We start from the raw sequence: 21,350 nt of genomic DNA, 5'->3' as shown, positions 1-21,350 counted from the left end.
ATTAGTAGCACTGTTTTATTTAATGTATGGAGATTTATGTCAACTTCTCATTCCAATACATCTCTTTGCTTGCTGAAAAGGGCATAATATAAATCTTTGTGACAGTATGACTTTGACTATGAGCTGTGAATTAGCTACCTCAATCCATCTTTATATACCATATAGGCTGTCCCTAACATGATGAAGTCTGGCCCTTTGACTAGTATGCCCACACAATCATTTCTGTGTTTGAAAAGTCCTTCACATCCATGGGAAGTTAGTTTGCGAACACTGAGAACAGGAGTGGACCCTGTAACTAACCTCCTGCAGTCCTGCTTTTTATATTATATAATCTTAGTTTAGTTTCCTTCTGCTAAGTAGTTCATAAACCTGGCCATCTGCTTTCTCTTATGCAAGGTAGACAACATTAATATCACACAATTTTAGGTTATGAACTACAAATTTAAGCTTCGCACAAGACATTATCTAGGACACAGGGTGTGGCAAGAAGATATTTTTTCCGATTTGGTTCAATCAGGACTTCAATGGTGACATCATACACTTCTTTACCTGCATAGGATCCCTCACTGGAAGTCTAGCTCTGAGACATTTCCTGTGATCCACAAATCTATAAGTAAAACAACAAATACCAAATAAGTAGAGACATTAAAGACCAATGTATCAATGGGGATCCATCACATACAAATATCATCATGTTTAATAGCTTCCCCACTCTTGAAAATTCTTGGCACAAACTCAGGAAGATTAATACTTCACTGAAAAGATAACAAAAAAGCTGAATGTATTCTTCTGCACTGTATTAATCAGAAGTTACTGAAGGGATAAATATTTCACTTATGACCCACACTACAGAATTTACACTTCTACTAACTGTGAAACTAATACATCCATCACACAAATGCATTATACAAAATGTTTGCTATAAAGATAACATATATTTTTACAAATTCTGTTCAGTTTCTATTCAGAAGAGTCAGCAAGTAACAGATAATAATCCAATTCAAGTGGAATTGTACAATACTGGGAAATTATTAGTAGCAATCACTTCCAGAAGATTAAGAATCCGTACCTATTCCACTGCAATGCATCCATTACATTAAACAATTAACCAAAAATTTTTTCCTTGGTCTACATGAAATAAACCAGAGATATGAATGCTTACAATTGTCTCATTTTCATCATCTTCCAAATTTAGTTCCGGATCCTCCTTGATAAAATCAGTGGAGCAGGATGTTTCCTGTGGATCCTCAAGAAACTGAAAAACAGAAAACAACAACTCAGTCAAAACTGTATGTACACTTCTGCACATATGACATGCCTCCCAATATTAATTTTTTATGAATATCACCCAATTTTTAAGAGATTCTTAAGCAGAAAAAAATTAAGAAAATATAATTTGCTGAGCTGCTATTCAATCTACAGACATGCCCATGATTTCACCCTTTATGGAGAACCAAACAGTTCTTTCTTCAACACAGCATAGTGCTAACCTGACAGTTTGCCTCCAGTTACAGCGTTACTGTACTTTATCCATGCACTCACATTTTACAAGAACAACTTGTCCTCAATGTTTCATGATGTCACCTAAGTGTGTTTATCAAGTTAATACATTCTCACGCTACAGTTCTAGTGCAAATGTGTTCAGGAATGTGATTCTCATTTCCCAACAATTTTATACTATTGCGTCATTTCCAACTCTTCTTTGTTTGTCCTTCTATCCAGGTAACATTATTTTGCACTGAACCAAACACCCAAAGAAAATAGCTAAAAAATTAAGTTTCTCATCATTTGTATTTGTGATATTCAAAGTCTTGGGAGTATGGGACAGCACCTACAATATTAGGCCTTGATTTTAATTTTGCTGGGGATAACACATGAAGACACAATCATTTTCATACTTGCTACATTATGAATGTACTAATGCTGCTCGATTTTTTAGGCTGGCGCATAAGTTCATAACATTTTTGTTTTGCATGTTGTTATCCAGGTTGCTATTTGAGTTTAAATATTGACATTTTGTCATTTGGAGGTAGTAAGTGGAACTGTGGATGGTAGAAAATGGAGTGTCATCTTGAGAAATTGAAACAAGTCTTGACATATTCTTCTGTTGGAGTTCATTAGAGGGATGACAACAGTGGGTGCAGATAGAAACATTACATTTGTGCCTTGTATGGGGATAATACCATTAGACAGAGCATGGCAATAAAATGGTTTTCTCATTTTAAGGAAAATTGTTTTGACATTAGTGACACTTCATCTTCAGAAAGAGCTTCAGGGTTGATGGAGATCACTTAAATGCATTAATCTACAATGATAACATCAGTGTACTCAAAAAGTTGCAAACATGATGAACTGTGACCATTTCTTCATCATGTAACAATTGCATAGAATGGGTAAGGTTAAAAAATAAGTTGTATGCGTACCACATGCTCCACATCAAAATCACAAAAATCAGCTGGTGGCCACAGGTGCAGCTCTGCTTGCTCATCATCAATTGCCTCATAAACAACACTGAGCATTCCTATTCCTGTATCATTACTGGTGATGAGAAATGGTTTCTTTATGCTAACATAAGGAAAAAAGGAATGGTTAAGACCAAAAAAAGCAGCAATTTCCCATACAGAGAGCTGAGCACATCCACAGAAGATAATGTTATCCATCTCATGGAACAGCAATGGTGTGGTGTACTATAAATGTTAACCTGAAGTGTAATCATAGTTGCTAACATTTATTGTCAGCATCTGAGATGTCTCGCACACACAATCCAAGAACAATGACCAGGAAGACAGAGTGAAGTAATGCCCAGTGGCATTCCTCTAGACTGACAAATAGCACTATACAAAAGTTGAGCTGGGAAGTCATTCTACATACACCTTACTTACCTGATCATGCGACCTCAGATTCTTGCCTTCTCTACTTTCTATGAAACAGCCCTCAAGGAACTTCCTTTCCAGATGAAACAGTGCTTCATGCATGGCTTGAAGAGTTCTTCGCCTCAAAACCACATAATTTATACAGAAGCAGAATCGAAAAGTTACCCCAGCATTGGCAGACTATCGCAAATAGTACAGGAGAATGTGTTACTTATGACTTACGGAAAAATGCTACGAACCAAATATATCCATCTCTGAATTGTTGTGCTTACATATCAAAACTTCTCTAGGCTGGCAACATCCCCTAGGCTGTGGCTAAGTCACGTCTCCGCAATATCCTTTCTTTCAGGAGTGCTAGTCTTGCAAGGTTCAAAGAAGAGCTTCAGTAAAGTTCGGAAAGTAGGAGACGAGGTACAGGCAGAAGTAAGGCTGTGAGGACGGGGCGTGAGTCATGCTTGGGTAGCTTAGTTGGTAGAGCACTTGCCAGTGAAAGGCAAAGGTCCCGAGTTCGAGTCTCAGTCCAGCGCACAGTTTTAATCTGCAAGGAAGTTTCAAATCTGAAATTCTCAGCATGCAGTGGGGCGCTCTACACCACTCCTAAATGGACTCACTTTCAGGAGAATGATGGCTGAAATCCCCTTCTATCATCTATACTTCCAATTTTACATTATTTCCATAAATCACTCTAGGCAAATTCCTTTGAAAAGTACATGCCTGATTTCCTTCTACTTTGTACTTTGAGCTTGTCATCCATCTCTAATGACTGCTGTTGACAGGACATTAAATTCTGATCTTCCTTCCTTTACCACTCCTCAAGAACTACCAATCTTTTGTCTCAGTGTTGTTCTATAGGCTACCTTTCTTGTATTGTAGGCTACAAACGCAACTGGTACCATCACCACACCTTTTGAACTTGCCATGGCCATGATAGATTGTCATGTGCCAAGAATGAAATGTCTTTACTGGGTGACCACCAACTTTCAAAGGATCAAACTGATGACTTTTCAACTAACTGTTTAGCTTAATTCATGAGTCTAAATATGTGTATGAAATAATGACAAAAAAATTTTTAATGAACCCTGAAGCAAGTTGAAATGAAAGCTGAACTAATAATTATTATATCATTTGAACTGTATATCAACATGAATAACATATGACTTGTAGTATACTATTAATGAAATGCTATAAAAATGTTCAATTCTTACCTAGGTCACAATATGGCTACTTTCAGATATATTTACCATTACAATGGTGTTAATATAGTAATGTAATGAAAACTTGCAATTTTCATTAAGGCACGATAACTGTTATGAAAGTACAAAATTTATATCAAGTTTTAAATTTCACAGTAAAAGATTTAGTTTTAAGTCCCTTAAAAACTTCATTACAACGTTACAACATCAAAAACTTCAGCAACTATTGTAATCATTTTGTTTTATCTTTCAGTTGTTTAATTTCTTGAACTGTCTCCTTTTAAGATCAGCCACTTCATCAGATTTCTTTTTTTAAAGATTTGCACTCTTTATTTACGAAGCATTTTTCCTAACTAGTATAACTGATTTAGTAATGTCCACATTCATTTGTTTCTGACTATTGAACAAATCACCTAACAATTTTATGGCATTGCATTTTAAAATGTTTCTTTCTGCAAAAATTCTATCTTCTATGTTTCTAACAAAAACTTTTTTGTTAACAGAAAGTTTCTCAACTGCAGAATTTCCTTCAGAGATCTATAACAGTTTCTTTACAAATTTGATGAAGTCGTGGTTTGCATCTTGTAACAAATTCATTAAATAGTGATCAAGCGCATTCTTTTTAGGACTGAATTCTTTCAGTTGGTTTATTTTCTCCTCAGTGTACCAGCTGCTGATGGAGTTAAGCATGTTTCTGACACAAATTCTTCCAAATGTAACAGATGAAACTGCAGGAGAAATCGGAGCAGAAGTCAAATCCCAAGTCTGTAAAGAGGACACATCCAATGCTGGTCACTGAACTGCACGGTCAACTCCTGTACGGGCCTTTCTGGATACAGAAAATGTTCGACTGCTGCCCTGGCCACCACATTCTCCAGATCTCTCACCAATTGAAAACATCTGGTCAAAGGTGGCCGAGCAACTGGCTCATCACAATACGCCGGTCACTACTCATGATGAACTGTGGTATTGTGTTGAAGCTGCATGGGCAGCTGTACCTGTACACACCATCCAAGCTATGTTTGACTCAATGCCCAGGTGTATCAAAGCCATTATTATGGCCAGAGGTGGTTGTTTTGGATACTGATTTCTCAGGATCTATGCACCCAAATTGCGTAAAAATGTAATCACATGTCAGTTATAATATAATATATTTGTCCAATGAATACCCGTTTATCATCTGCATTTCTTCTTGGTGTAGCAATTTTAATGGCCAGTAGTGTAGTTTCATGTTACACTTTCAACACTACTCACAAACTGCACCTTACGGCACTGGGTATGTACGAGTTTATGACAGTTTCATGTTATTTGTGATACCACAACCAGTATTATTTACAGTGCTATTCTCTTGTAATATTTGTTTTTCCATGATTCATTTTTCCTTTTCCCAACTTATATCTGAAGATTGTCTGCTATCCAGGTCAGAAATGATCATTATTAAAGTGATTCAGATAGTCTGAACAATCTATATAATAATGGAGATAACTGCCTCATTGGTTTATGGGCATCACATTATAAAATGTTTTGACAGCTGCCAATATTTCAATGAGACAGCTGCTAATCATTTCAGCTGCTTAATGACATGATGCTACAGTGGTTTGCTAAATATGTGCTGGCTCATTAGAAAAGTGCAGGCCCCAAGAGATGGGGGCCATAATGTCTTCACAGCAAGCAAGAGCACAATGACATCACGAACCCCTTGCTGGACACATAGGCCACATGCACAACATGGGAAAAGTGCAGCTGCAAATAGCGGCCCAATGTGGAGACAGGATGAGTGTCCACCCCAATTCCCCATCCGTGTTGACTCGAATTTGTTAGTCTGCAGCCCAGATGCCTTAGTGATGCCAATGCTGGTTCCCATGCTTTGCTGAGTTGAAATCTTGTGTCTCTATTAACCAGGTAATAGTTATACATTTTCAATTGCTTCTTCAGTGATGGAGATCTTTGTCTCTCTGTAGTTCATGCTATGACCAATGTCAAAACAGTGTTCTGCAACTGCAGACTTTTCAGGCTGACCAAATATGGTGTGATGTCTATGTTCAGTGTATCTATCTTTACAGAGTGACACATCCAGCCAATGTATGATTTGATATTTTTTGAACAGGTTGCTGGTCATAAAGGAAACATCACCAACATAGAGCAGAAAAACCATCCTCTTGGAGTTCTCTATTTCTTCTGACGGTTCTTGAGGCTTAGTGTCTGCAGGTTGAAATACATTATGAATCTGTTCATCTGAGTACCCATTTTGTACTAACAAAGAGCAAAAATGGCTAAGCTCTACTGATAAGCTCCCCACGAGAGGTAAGCCCTAAAACAAGATACCAAGCAAAAAAAAAAAAAAAAAAAAAAAAAAACTGCATTGGGATGGGTGACAGCAGCTCGTAGCTCATTGATCATTAAATAAAAATCTACCAGAGGTACTGCAGTGACATGTCAGTAAGCTCCTGAAGATTACGAGCAGTTGTCTCGCTGAAATAGTGTGCGTTGTGTTAAGGACTATATCACTGTGGCATAGTCTAGATTAATCTATAAATGACTGCAATTTATATTTTGTCAACCTATACCTCAAAGAGCTGCACAGATAGTCAGTAACATAATGAAAGGATTTCGAACTGATACAAAGATTGGCAAACTGCAGTAAATGTTCAAGAAAGTAAAATTTTGCACTTCACAAAATGAAAAAATGATGTACCTAAGGGACTGATGACATAGTTTGGTCACTTCACCCCTATTTAAAATGAACCAACCTGATGTAGCTAATGACTACAACATCAAAAAGTCACAGCTGGAATCAGTACACTCATACAAATATCTGGATGTAACAATTTGTATTAATATGAATTGGAAGGATCACACAGGATCAGTCACCGGACAAACTTTTGTTCAGTCGTACAATACTTGGAAAATGCAATCAGGAGATTTCTTATGAAATATTTGTGCATTCCATCCTAGAATATTGCTCAAGCGTGTAGTACCCATGCCAAACAAGACTAAGAGAGGACTTTGAATGTACACAAAGAAGAGCAGCATAAGTGGTCACAGCTCTGGTGGACTGATGGGATAGCATGACAGATGCTGAAAAACTGGACAGGAGACTCTTGAATGTAGGTGCAAACTATCCTGTGAGAGCCTACTTACACAGTTTAACGAATAATCTTCCAGTGATACTTCTAGAAATATACTACACCCCACTATGAATGACTCCTGTATGGACTGTGAAGACAAGACTAGATGAACTGCAGCACACAAATGGTATTTAAGCATGCTTGCTGCAGTCCAAAAGTGAATGGAACTGAAAGGACTACCAACTGGTACAATGGCAAGTACTCTCCGCCACATACCTCACAGAGGTTTGCAGTGTGTGTACATCAACAAAATATTTTAGCAGTCACTGGAGAAAAGTTAGTAACTGAAATTTTGATAAAAGACCTCTCTTCAATGACAGACACCTTTATGTTAATTACATTCACCTTAACTTCCTTCTCACATCCTTGACACTTTCTCCCTTTTCACAATAAACAAAACAAGCTGCCTTCTATGAACTTTTCGATCTCCTATGTCAATCCAATCTGGCAAGAATCCCATATCACATCACAGTACTCTAGAAGAGGGCAGAAAATTTTAGTATAGGCAATCTTTGTAGAAGATTTGTTGCACCTTCCAAGCGCTTTTCCTGCAAAACAGTCTTTGGTTTGTATTCCCTGCAACATTTTCTATGTGATGGTTTGAATTTAAGCTTTTTGTAATTGTAATCCTGTGATATTCTGTTGAATCTACAGCATACAAATTTGTTTTGTTTATAGTGCAACCAAGATTAAACTGATTTTTTTTTCGGTAATCATGTGGAGCACCACTCTTTTTTATTGTTTAAGATTACTTGCGACTTTCTGCAGCATGCTGGTATCTTAAGACTTCCTGGCAGATTAAAACTGTGTGCCGGACCCAGACTCGAACTCGGAACCTTTGCTTTTGTGGGCAAGTGCTCTACCATCTGAGCTGCCCAAGCACAACTCACACCCCGTCCTCACAGCTTTACCTCTGCCAGTACTTCGTCTCCTACCTTACAAACTTCACAGATGCTCTCCTGCGACCCATGCAGAACTAGCACTCCTGAAAGAAAGGCAAAGGTCCCAAGTTCAAGTCTCGGTCTGGCACACAGTTTTAATCTGCCAGGAAGTTTCATTTCAGCGTGCACTCCACTGCAGAGTGAAAATCTCATTCTGGAAACTTCCAGCCGGCCGAAGTGGCCGTGCGGTTAAAGGCGCTGCAGTCTGGAACCGCAAGCCCGCTACGGTCGCAGGTTCGAATCCTGCCTCGGGCATGGATGTTTGTGATGTCCTTAGGTTAGTTAGGTTTAACTAGTTCTAAGTTCTAGGGGACTAATGACCTCAGCAGTTGAGTCCCATAGTGCTCAGAGCCATTTGAACCATTTTTTGGAAACTTCCCTCAGGCTGTGGCTAAGCCATGTCTCCACTAGGGCTATATCCTTTCTTTTAGGAGTGATAGTTATGTGTGGTTCACAGGAGAGCTTCTGTAAAGTTTGGAAGGCAGGCGACGAGGTACTGGCAGAAGTAAAGCTGTGAGGATGGGGTGTGAGTCGTGTTTGGGCAGCTCAGATGGTAGAGCACTTGCCCACGAAAGGCAAAGGTCTCGAGTTCGAGTCTCAGTCTGGCACACAGTTTTAATCTGCCAGGAAGTTTCGTATCAGTGCACACTCTGCTGCAGAGTGAAAATCTCATTCTGCTGATATCTTGTCTAAATGGTAATCACCACCACCACCACCACCTCCACCATCTGCAAACAATCTAAGAAGGCTGCTCAGATTCCCTCATAAATTGTGAACAACACAGGACCTATAACAGTTCCTTGGGGAACTCAAGATATCACTAAACGGCTCACTTGATTACTTCCTGTCAGTTACTACAATCTGTGATGTTTCCAACAGGAAATCACAAATTCAGTCACACAACGCTGAAGATACTCCATATGCACACAATTTGTTTAAAACTGCTTGCATAGGACACCATCAAAAGCATTCTGAAAGTCTAGAAGCCTGGAACAAATCTGAGATTCACTGTTAATAGCACTCATTATTTTGTGCAAATACTAAACTGGTTGTTTTTTGCGAGAATGATATTTCCTGAATCTGTGCCATGTGTCAATAGTTCGTTTTCTGTGAGGTGTTTCATAATGCTGGAACACAGTGCATATCCAATAACTGGATCACACATTTTGTATCTAGTGAATGTGTGGTGGCTGCTACACATACGTGATTTCATGGTTGTGTGGAACTACCCAAAAGGTGAAGAGGGCTTTTACAAGGTGACTCCACCTCCACAATCACAAAAACAAAAGTGGAGATATATGAAGAGTAGTCATAAACATTTAATCAGCACTTCAAGAGGTTGTGTAAGTAATTTTCCGGTTGTCCGCAGTAATTTTCCGGTTGTCCGCAGTAATTTTCCGGTTGTCCGCAGTACATATCTGCGGTTTTGGTAGACCCTGGAATCCCCATGCCACAGTACCATACCACACGATTAGGGGACCCAATCCAGAGAGCTAAGCAAGTCATCCGACTCAGCGTGACACAGGTCTGACATTTTTACTATTGAAGAAATTGAATTACTGCATGATACATCACTGCTACACATTTGGCTCTTCCAGTAGCTTCATGTGGTGCCAGGATTTGGTTGGTTGGTTTGTTTAAAGGTGGAAGAAGGAACCAAACTATGAGTTCATTGGTCCCTTGTTTCTAATAAAACATTGCCACGAGTGTGAGAATAAAACAGATGAAACATATAACACAAAACGATAATAAAGGAAAAGCCACAAGAACGAAGCGAAGGCAATGAACAGTAAACAGAACAAAAGAGGACACAAAAACAACAGAGAGATACTAGAAACAGAAGAGAGTAAAGCATGAAAGCAGATTACAGTGGCTGGCCAACCAAGAGAATAAAAAGGGACAGCCAGCCACTCTGCAACATATTAAAATCTCCATCCTAAAAGCACTAGGTTGGAGGACACAGATGACAAAGGACATGCGCTAAAACCTACATAGAAGTATAAAACCCACTCTCGTGGCTAGAAGTTAAAAGTCTGCCATAGAGCGGCTAAAAGTGGACAGCCCAGCAAGAGGTGGACGACTGTCATTTGGGAGCCACAGCAACACTAAGGTGGGTCCTTGCGACGAAGTAGGTATCCAGGTGTTAGCCATGTATGGCCAATGCGGAGCAGGCAGAGGACAACTGATTCCCTGTGAGAGGCCTGCATGGAAGACTTCCACATATTCATAGTCTCCTTAATGACACGTAGTTTGTTGTGCATGCTGTTATACCATTCCATGTCCCAAAGCCGGAAAACACCACAGGGTGTAAGACAGAATGCAGGTCAGCTTCGGAGACGCCTATCTCCAGAAGCGGTTTTCACGTCACCTGTTTGGCCAGACTGTCGGCAAGTTCATTGCCGGGGATTCCAATGTATCCTGGGGTCCACACAAACACTACAGGATGGCGGGACTGTTCCAGGGCATAGATGGACTCCTGAATGGATGCTACCAGAGGGTAGCAAGGGTAGCACTGGTCGATAGCTCGTACGCTGCTCAATGAGACAGTAAACAGGAGAAATGACTCACCAGGGCATGTGCGAATGTACTCAAGAGCACAAGATATGGCCGCCAGCTCTGCAGTGAAAACATTGCAGCCAACTGGCAAGGAGTGCTGCTCAATATGTCCTCCATGAACATATGCGAAGCCTACATGACTATCATCCATTGAGCTGTTGGTGTAAACCACTTCAGAGCCCCGGAGCGCGTCAAGAATCAAGAGGAAGTGACAGCGGAGAGCTGCAGGGTTAACAGTGTCCTTAGGGCCATGTAAAAGGTCCAGGCGAAGCTGCGGCCGAGGCGTACACCATAGTACGTGAATGGACCGCAAGTAGAGGTGGTAAAGGAAAGGACTCTAGTGCGGAGAGAAGGGACCGCACGCGAATTGCAATCGCTAGCCCCAAACTGGGCCGCCAATGCAGGAAATGGACTGCTGCATGCGGGAAAAGGAGATGGTAATTCGGATGCTCAGGAGAACTATGAATGTATGCTGCATAACTGGAAAGCAGTTGCACACATCTGATCTGCAGTGGAGGGACACCAGCCTCCACCAGTACGCTGGTCACCAGACTCATCCTGAAAGCTCCTGTCGCTAATCAAAGCCCACAGTGGTGCACAGGGTTGAGTAAATGAAATGCTGAAGGCGCTGCCGAACCATAAACCACACTCCAATAGTCAATTTGGGCAGGCACCGCTAAGCAACAATAGTACTGGAGCAGCAGTACAAAATGCAGATGTCTGCATACAGAGAAGGTGAGACAGAGGGCCCAACAGCTGCTGCTAGACTGTTAATGGCCACTAAAAATAGAGATACACTCAATACAGAGCCCTACAGGGCTCCATTCTCCTGGATATGTATGGAACTATGGCAGTCACCAACTTGGACACGGAAAGTACGAAGGGACAGGAAGTTTTGGATAAAAATCGGGAGTGGTCCCCGGAGACTCCACTCATACACTATGGCAAGGATATGATGTCGCCAAGTCATGTCGTATGCTTCACGGAAGTCAAAAAAGACTGAAATCAGGTGTTGGCATCTGGAAAAGGCTGTTCGAATGGGAGACTCAATGGACACAAGATTATCAGTGGTAGAGTGACTCTGGCGGAATCCAACCTGACATGGAGCCAGCAAGCCATGTGACTCCAGGACCCAACCCAACCACCAACATAACATAAGGTCCGGCAGCTTACAAAGAATGTTGGTGAGGCTGACGGGCTGATAGCTATCTACACCAAGCGGGTTTTTACAGGGTTTGGGCACCGGAATGATGGTGCTCTCTCCACTTTATAATGGAAAGACACCATCGCACCAGATCTGGTTGAAGATGACGAGAAGATGTCGCTTGTAGTCAGATGAGAGATGTTTAATCATCTGGCTGTGGATGCAATCAGGCCCAGGAGCTGTGTCGGGGGAAAGTGCAAGGGCACTGAGGAGCTCCCACTCTGTAAATGGGACGTTATACAATTCACTGCAGCATGCAGTGAATGAGAGGACATGCCCTTCCAACAATGTGCGAAAGGGTGGGGGATAATTCTCCGACGCAGAGCCTCACGCAAAGTGGTCAGCAATTGCGTTTGTGTTGGTACATAATCCGCCATTTATGGTAACACCGGGGCCAGCTGTTGAGGCTTGGTACCCGAAACGACATTTGATCTTTGCCCAGCCTTGAGAAGGTGATGCATGGCACCGAATGGTGGAGACGTATCACTCCCAACACTCCTTCATCCATTGTTTGATAAAGTAGCGAAAACAGGCACAGAGCCATTTAAATGCTTTGAGGTGCTCCAAAAAAGGGGTACCGCTTATGCAGCTGTAGAGCTCGGCGACGCTCCTTAATTGCTTCAGCGACTTCTGGCGACCATCAAGGGATTGCCTTATGCCTCGGACACCCTAAAGAGTGAGGGATAGTGTTTTCTGCTGCAGAAATGATTGTGCTAGTCACCTGCTCAACCATCACATCGATGTTACCATGTGGGGCAGAGTCACCGGTGACAGCAGACGTGAAAGTTCCCCAGTCTGCCGTGTTCAAAGCCCACCTGGGCAGGTGTCCGTGTGCCTGATGCTGGGGCAGTGACAGGAAGATGGGGAAGTGGTCACTACCACACAGGTTGTCATGTGTTCTCCAGTGGATAGATGGGAGAAGTCCTGGGCTGCAAATTGATAAATCAATGGTCGAGTAACTACCATAAGCCACACTGAAATGTGTGGCGGCCCCTGCATTTAAGAGGCAGAGGTCGAATTATGACAGTAAAGTGTCGACATCTCTGCCTCGGCTAGTAATCTCCCAGAAGTAGGAAAGGATTAGGGAGTTGATCAATCAGTGTAGCTAATACATTCAGGGGTACTGCCCAATCTGGAGGAAGATATACATTGCAGACAGTTATTTCCTGCGCTGTCCTTATTCTGACAGAAACAGCTTCAAGAGGGGTTTCAAGGGGCACATGTCCACTACAGACAGAGTTTAGGACATAAACGCAAACTCCACCTGACACACTGTAATAGTCTCTACGGTTCCTGTAACACCCCTTATAGCCATGGAGGGCAGGGGTCCACATTGCTGGGAACCATGTTCCCTGGAGGGCAATACAGATAGCAGGTGTAAAGCTTAACAGTTGCCATAGCTCAGCCAGGCGGTGGAAAAAACTGCCGCAATTCCACTGGAGGATGAGCCGCAATTCCACTGGAGGATGACATTGTGAGACTGGGAAGACATGAAACATTCAATGAGGCAGTTTACGCCTCAGGGTCACCTGCTGCCACCAATTTACTGCCTGAGCAATCTATATTGATTGTGTCTGAGGGTCTGGAGAGATCTAGGTCCTCAGCGGACGCCAAAATCTCCACCCTATCCTCAGCCACAGAGCTTGTAGGTAGCTGTGGTGTGGGTGCCACTGCAATTTCCTTGGTCTTAGGGGTTTTCTTTTTGGATTTCTCTCACTGCTCCTTGGGTTTCCCTGGTTGGGAGGACTTCACTGGCTCAGTCCCTGGGACTGAGGATGAGCGTGAAGCCCTATGACCAGCTGCTTCTGGGCTCTTCAGCCACTGGGGGGGTCTCGTCTTTCCCACTAGAAGAAACCTGGCAAGGGAGTGACCCTTCCTAGTGAGAGAAGCCAAAGAAGACTTATGCTTCTCCGGCTTAGAAGTGGGGTCGGACGTACCCGATGGTTGAGGGGCTGTTTCTCCCGAAGTAGGTGGTGCAGGAGCAACAGGGAGGGAAATGCCCTCCACCAAGGGGCAGGTGTAGTCTTCCAGCTTTGAGAGGTGACATGGGTTGGCGGAGCTGATAGTGCCAGAACTGTTGTAGCAGCGGCAAAAGATGATGTCATACGCATAACATGCAGACGTTAAGATTTTCTCTTAGCCTCAGTGTAGGTCAGTGTGTCCAGGGTCTTGTACTCCATGATTTTCATTTCTTTCTGGAGAATCCTGCAGTCAGGTAAGCAAGGCGAATGGTGCTCTACACAGTTGACACAGATGGGAGGCATGGCATATGGAATATTGGGATGTCATGGGCATCAGCATCTCAGCATGTGACGCTGGAAGTACAGCGGGAAGACATAAGGCCAAACTTCCAGCACCACATCAGGGGAGGGATATAGGGCTTTACATCACACTGGCAGACCATCACCTTGACCTTCTCGGGCAATGTTACCACCCTCAAAGGGCAAGATGAAGGCACCGGAGGCAACCTGATTATCCTTCAGACCCCGGTGGACATGCCGGATGAATAGTACACCTCGCCGCTCTAAATTGGCGCGCAACTCATCGGCAGACTGCAAAAGAAGGTCTCTGTGAAATACGATACCCTGGACCATATTTGTGCTCTTATGGGGCATGATAGTTACAGAAACATCCCCCAGCTTGTTGCAAGCAAGTAACTCCCATGACTGGGCAAAGGATGCTGTTTTGATCAAGACTGACCCACATCTCATTTTAGACAAGCCCTCCACCTGTAACCTCCCCCCTCACTTATCGACCTTAATGACAGTGAAAAATAAAACCGCGTGTACCTAATGGAAATTTGGGAAAAGCAATCGTCACCGAAGTTAATCTATCGGTAAAGAGGGAGGAAAGGGTTACATCTAAATGAAAGGAAAAATGCAAATGAAACTGGTGGAAATTAATTTTGAAAAGGGGTAAAGGTAATGAAGAAAGTAAATGTGCGGCCGTTACGTTAATAATTAACTAGCGGTAATTAGATATTTGAGATTTGGGGGAAATTACGGTCGCCAGTCCTAAGGACAATTACTATAGTAACTGAAAAAGAAAGGTAATTACACATATAATTAGCACTAGAAGCGTGGTAACTGAAGGTTGATACATGTAGTGTGAAAACTGAAAGTTTGTCAGAAGTAATAAATTTCGCTACACTCTGACTTAATTTAGCAAAAGAATTAATAAAACCGGAAAATCGAAAGTTAATTTAGTGACTGAAGTTAATAGTGAGCTTTCTTTCTGAAGCACATCGAAATTCAGTAAAATACAGTTAGTCTTGGACTACCTCAACAATCGTTTCAAAAGCTACTTGAATCTACGCAATTTAGAAATAAGAGATTTAACTTTGATCTTGAATTAAATGATTCTGAACAATTAACAATAGTAAAATGTAGTACGTACCAAGCTGAGCTGCAGTCACAGGTAAGCTAAAATACGGTAACAAAGCTCGCACTCTTAATTCGTGCTTGTGTATGGAATTATGCTGGCGTTTGAATTTCAACGACACTCGGGCTCATTTCGGAAAAGGAAGGGACCCTGCTTGGCAATGAAATTGGGACAATGAGCAACAAAGGTTCATGCTAAGTTGCTGTAATTTTGCGAGACAAATGGAACAATTTGAAAAGCTGAGGTCTGCCATACAGTTCTGAAACTTTACGTGCTTTTAGTCTTCCTTGTTGGTTGATTGAAGGTTTGAAGCCGTCGATCGAGGAGGTGGCGACAGTCACTCATTGTCGGCCGTCGCTGTTGCAGAAGCTGGATGTTGGCGCGCCTTCTTCTCGACACGGTCACCAGACGAAACGGGCTCTTGATGTGCGCTAGTTAATGTTTCCCGTCCGCGACACCATGTCAGAAACTATCATCGCGAGTCGAGCGCAATTACATGCTGCCAAACCCCGAAAGCGCGGCAACTCGCGGGAGCTTCTCACAACACACCTGCTCCACTCGCTCCTCCCGCCAGACACTCACTCCCCGCGCTCCACGCGGCAGAGTTAACACTACCAAAGATCCTACACACTTTGATTCTTCACACGACCTATCGACGTAATCGTTCGATAGCAGTTTTCCCTAGGCAAGACCCAGCGTAAAAATACAAATAATATTTACGAAATAAACCAATTATACATCGACATAAGTGCATAAATATATATATATCCAAACAGTAAAGCAATTACAATATATAAAGAGACAGAAATGTCATATCTTGCGGTAGCAAAACAAGGAAAAAAATAATAGTACAATAGATGGAAATAGGAGGATATGCATTTCCGGCGTTACACGTGCCCCACATTGTCTGAGGATGTTCGTGTAACGTAAACAGACTCAGAAAATGTCCCAAAAAAAAAAAACAGCGGAAATGCATATGCTCAAAACATCAACAAAATTTAGCATTCGTCTAATTAAGCATAAATAAATTTTTTTTTTTAGACCATAATAATTGAGTGGAGACACTCCTAATCTTATTCCACTCTGTCATCTTGCACAAAATAAAACAGGTTGACAACATATTAAAATTCATAGAAAACATAGAAAATGGTTTAGCTATTCTAAAATTGTCAAAATTCCCAACAGTATCAAGAAATGGAATACTATTTACAAAATTAATCAGAGTACATGGTCATAAAAACAGGTAGATCAAAATACGCAAATTAATAATTAATTACATAGAATACACATTTTATATAACCTTTTCGTAATTAATACGCTTTCCATGAGAGTCCACTTAATGCTAAACAAGAAAATAATATTCAGTAGATGGACAAAAACATAAATATTGACAACAGAATTCTTTCATATCAGCTGTCAGGGAAGAAAAACAACTCCGCCTTCCGTACTCGCAAGTACAAAGAATGCCGACAGCGGCACAAGAGCCGACAGCGGCTCCGCCCCGCCAGTATTGTTGCGCCCGCCTGTGCGGCACGCTTGATCTCTCTCGCCCTTGTAACGGCACTTCCAGAACGTCCGTTTCACTGAATTCTTTCGGTAAACTCACTCCCGAGTAATCTCAAGGAGTCCATAAACACTATCACAGTGGATAACTCAACACTGTCCATCATCACACGCATGTACTAGCCTGAAACTTAAAACAGCGTCTAAGTACATCTGCAATGACTAGTAAATCACATATTCATGAAATCTTACAGCTAGTTACAAAATCATATTTACATTGCTTAATCTACTGTGACTCAGCTGAAAACTTAAACTAGCAGCTTGGATTTTTCAATTGATAAATAATCACTTTCTCTTAAATCATTTAGTCAAAATTAATTACTTATTAATTACAACTTCTTTAATGTCCTCTTGGTCAGGCAAAAGCATGGCAATCTAGCAAATCTTAAATCTTACACTCTATATTTACATATTGTACAAATTACGAATTGTGTGGTATTAATCGATCCTAGGTTGGTACAATTTCAAGTCTACTATATTCCGTATACCTAATCGTTTTCCAGAGCTTGGATACTCTAAGCAATAAGCATTTGTGTGAGGTATACCAATGACTTTATATGGTCCATTATAAACAAACTTAAATTTAGAGATTTCATTGTCTATCTCGCTCGATTTCTCATGAGCTTTTACAAGTACTAAGTCTCCGATTGCAAACTTAGCAAAACGCGCTTTAGCGTCATGACGACGTATGCGAGCATCAGCTTTTAGCTTCATTACTTCTCGCAAACGATCTTTTTTCACACCAATACTAATGTCAATCCGTGGAGGGAATTTGATTATCTCTTCCACTAAACTTTTACTTCTGTCACCCAACAGGATTTCCTCTGGAGAAAATCCCGTAGATTCATGTCTCAAGGTGTTCATAATTCTCTTAAATTCTGCTTCATATTTGCCCCATGCCCTATGGTTGTGATGGCAATAGGTACGGGAAAGTCGGCCTCGTCTTTGTTCGTGTGTTACGTTTGACACACCGTCTACAATACTTTCCAATTCACTTTCTACATTATTGTCAATGCCGAGATTCCTCACATACAGTAGTTCAAATTCATACCTACGTCAATAGCATCCGGCCAGTTAACAATGTGTATAGGCTGGTATTGCCTATGCACACCGTCTCCTGCCTCGTCAAAACTAACTATTGTTTTATCTTGTGACGTACATGTCAAAGTTTTGCTTTCGCAATTAATCACTGCACGGTACTTTAATAGCCAATCTAACCCGATAATTACTTCCGTAGTCAAGTCTGGCACGACGACAAACTCTTGTTCAAATCGTGCCCCACATATCTCGAAGTTGACAAAAATCTGTTTTGTGACCGGTTTACTGGCCTTCCCAGTAGCACCGATAATTTTCACTCCTGTTACTGGCATAACTACGATGCCAGGTCTGTCTTTCAGTAACTCAAATATTTTCCCAGATACAGCACTCAATTCTGCACCGGTGTCAATCAACACGTTTAGTTGTAGGTCGTGCATATTAACAGACACTACTATCTGTCTACACTTGTCCTCGACTGTTTCTTTATTTTCCCACAGTAAATCCTCGTCTATATCCAGGTCATTCCAGAAAAAACCATCCGGCTTTGATCCTAAATCCGGTTTATCTGGCGGCTTTTTCAGCCTCTGTTCACATACAGTTTTAATTTCAACACGTCTGTCCTGAGGCTTAGTCTGTAGCTTCGCCTCCAATACCGAAACCTTTTCCTGTAACTCATCAAATAGTGAGTGTTGCTTTGCTATCGATTCACTAATTGTCAACTTCGTTGATTCCTCTTTGGTCAGATTGATCTCATCTGCCAATCTACCTGGAGGAATGTGCCCAGTAGCATCTGAAATTACTTCCTCTGGATCTGCGCAACCCACACTGCTATCGTCTGACTGTATAATGTCAGCTCTAACCTCATACACGCTGTAATCTATGTGCTTTTCTACCAATCGTGTCCGGCTATCACTAAAATTTTCGTAATCTTTCTCCTTAATACTCTCGCAATGTTTAAACTGGGGGTTTGCGTCGGATGGGTCGGCTACTTCTACCACTACAACTTTCGGTAAAGTCTGCCGGTTAGGGCCAGAACTTTCCGTTACTACTTCAACATTCAATTCCTGCGGGACGAAACACGACGCATCTTGCTCGTGCTCCCCTTTAACATCAACTATTTCTGGTAAAGTCTGCCGGTTGGGGCCAGAACTTTCCATCACTTCACAAATACTATCTTCCTGTGGGACGAGACGCGGCAAATCCTGCCCGCGCTCCCTATAAACACTCCTCCCGTACAGGCCCCTATAATCTCTTAGTTCGTCGTATAAGCGACCGAACTGCCTTAACCAGACCTCATCCCTCTCTGCATCCCCTCGCTCGATGACGGACGTTTTATCCGACATCTGATCTTCTCTCAACAATTGCGAATCATTCTTAAACTCAATCTCCAGTTCCGCTGTGGGTATTACAGCTGCCACTTTATAATCGATTTCCGGAACACTACTTAAATTGTTCTCACTGACAGTGAATGTACTACCTACTGCCGTGTATACTGCTGATCTACTACTTGTGGGCGCACTCCTTTCTCTTAACACTGGCACACTCTCCCGCCGTTGATTATTCCATACGGAATTTTCATAACGGCGACACCTGGGTTTTCTCTTGTTATTGGGCCGCCAAAATTTCTCCACGCCCGCTCGGCCCCTCACCGGCGCGGCTAATGGTTTCCCTGTCTCGTCCCAGCAGATACGCTCCCCGGATGCTGCTGAGGCGGCTGATCACACCCTCTGGCGTTATTACTATTCTGTGAAGCCCGTATCACGTTAGTATGATACTGGTTTCTGTCATTCCTGTTATTATTTGCATTGTACCGATTGTTATTACGGTCCGAACCATTATTGTTATTGCTGCGGTATGCATTATTCCCGTGGTTATCGTTGTTGTGGTTGCTGTGGTACCCGTTGTTGTTACCACGGCCTCTGCCACTGTCGCGATTATTGCGCCAATTGTCCTCGTCCTCCACTCTTTCCAGGAAATCATTGATTGTCCTGTAATTGCTTCCTACATAGCGTTTAGTATCATCTGGAAGCTTCTTGTAGAGTTCCCAGACTATTTCGGATTCCGTGCGGCGATCACGCAAATATTCCAACTTGCGGATCCAGCCTTCACAAAACTCCTTCATCGAGCCGCGCGAATTCGCATCGAAAGGCCTCGATACGACAAATTCGCGCCAGACACTTTGCTGTTTTTGCTCTGACCAGTATTCAGCCAGAAACAAATTTTTAAACTCGTCAAAAGTCAGGTTCGTAATGTTGAGGTTTAGGCCCCAACGCTTGGCATCACCAGCCAACACATCAATAACCGCATTAATTTTTCTCTCATTAGTCCATGACCTGGGCAAAACTCTTTCACAATTTTTAATGAAATCCGTCGGGTGTATACCGCCTTTTTTCAAGGGGTCGAACCGCTCCTCTTTCGTCAACAACTCCGAACTATGTGCACAGATTGGCACATAGCTCTGTTTTTCGTCAAGTTTCCTTTCTAATTCCGACACCCTCGTAATCACTTGGCAAGTGGTTGTCGCAAGCGTTTCCACTTCCCTCTTTTTCTCTTCACAGGTGTTAGCCTGCTTCGTCACTTTGGTATCTACTTCGGATACTAAAGCCTTTAAAGTTTCCACCTTCTGTTGATCCTCTTTTCTCACTAATTGAATTTGTTCCGTCACCTTATTCTCGATGATCGGAACAACTGCGTCTCCTACACTTTTCTCGATTCTGCTAATTTCGGAATCAAAACGAGTATTTATGCTCGCAATTTCCGCCTGAACGCCTATCATTTCCTGTTTAAGGTTACCGATTTCGGTATTAATCACGACAATATCGTCTTTGATTTTATCAACTTTTGTGTTAACAACTTCAACATTGTTGTTAACAACATTAATAGCTTTGTTCTGATTGTCTAGCATTCGTTCAATTTTTTCAGACAGAGCTACTTGCTTGGCAGCCTGAGCTGCTTGCTCGGCAGCCTGAGCTTCTTGCTTGGCAGCCTGATCTTTAATTTCTGCCGATTGACTCTTGATTTCGTTAATCAAAACATTCAATAAATCAGTTAAATTCCCGGAAACCACCGGTTTTACTTCCGTAGCGGCTTCCTCTTTCATTGTCCCTCCGTATTCGTCATCAAGGGATTCAGATTTGATTTTCACTTCCGATTCCGAAACATTTTCTAAAGTCTGGGATTCCATTTCTGCTCTTTGTTGCGTTTCGGCGGTCGCATCTTTCATGCTAGCCGCCTGCCCCGGAACAATGGGTACCGCTGCGCGCGTTTCCCACTGTTCGACCCATTGTTCCGTATCTAAGTCTACCAAATTTTGGTAATTGTTGCCTTCACTCATTTTAATAATTTTCAATATAAATGCAAAATCTCAACTCTAATTAGGATTCCTCACACGAATATTCTCGCTGACGTATCGACCATTTCGTAACCAGTACTTTGTTACGAGATTTGCACAATGCAAAATTCGTGTCCAGAAC

General features: G+C 42.1%; 1 protein-coding gene across 1 annotated transcript in view; it reads right to left on the bottom strand.

Moving 5' to 3' along the window:
• Positions 1 to 1,096: 1,096 nt before the first annotated feature.
• The window catches only part of LOC126426618 (uncharacterized), a 94,953-nt gene continuing 74,699 nt past the window's right edge, over positions 1,097 to 21,350 (bottom strand). Inside the window, exon 5 of the mRNA XM_050088508.1 lies at positions 1,097 to 1,255. Within this exon, the coding sequence (XP_049944465.1) occupies positions 1,097 to 1,255 (159 nt within the window). The remainder of the gene's footprint in view (positions 1,256 to 21,350) is intronic.

The sequence above is a fragment of the Schistocerca serialis genome, chromosome 11 (assembly GCF_023864345.2).
Source record: "Schistocerca serialis cubense isolate TAMUIC-IGC-003099 chromosome 11, iqSchSeri2.2, whole genome shotgun sequence".
NCBI lineage: Eukaryota > Metazoa > Arthropoda > Insecta > Orthoptera > Acrididae > Schistocerca > Schistocerca serialis.
Note: the sequence above shows the minus strand (reverse complement) of the source record. Positions and strands in the feature narration are given on the sequence as shown.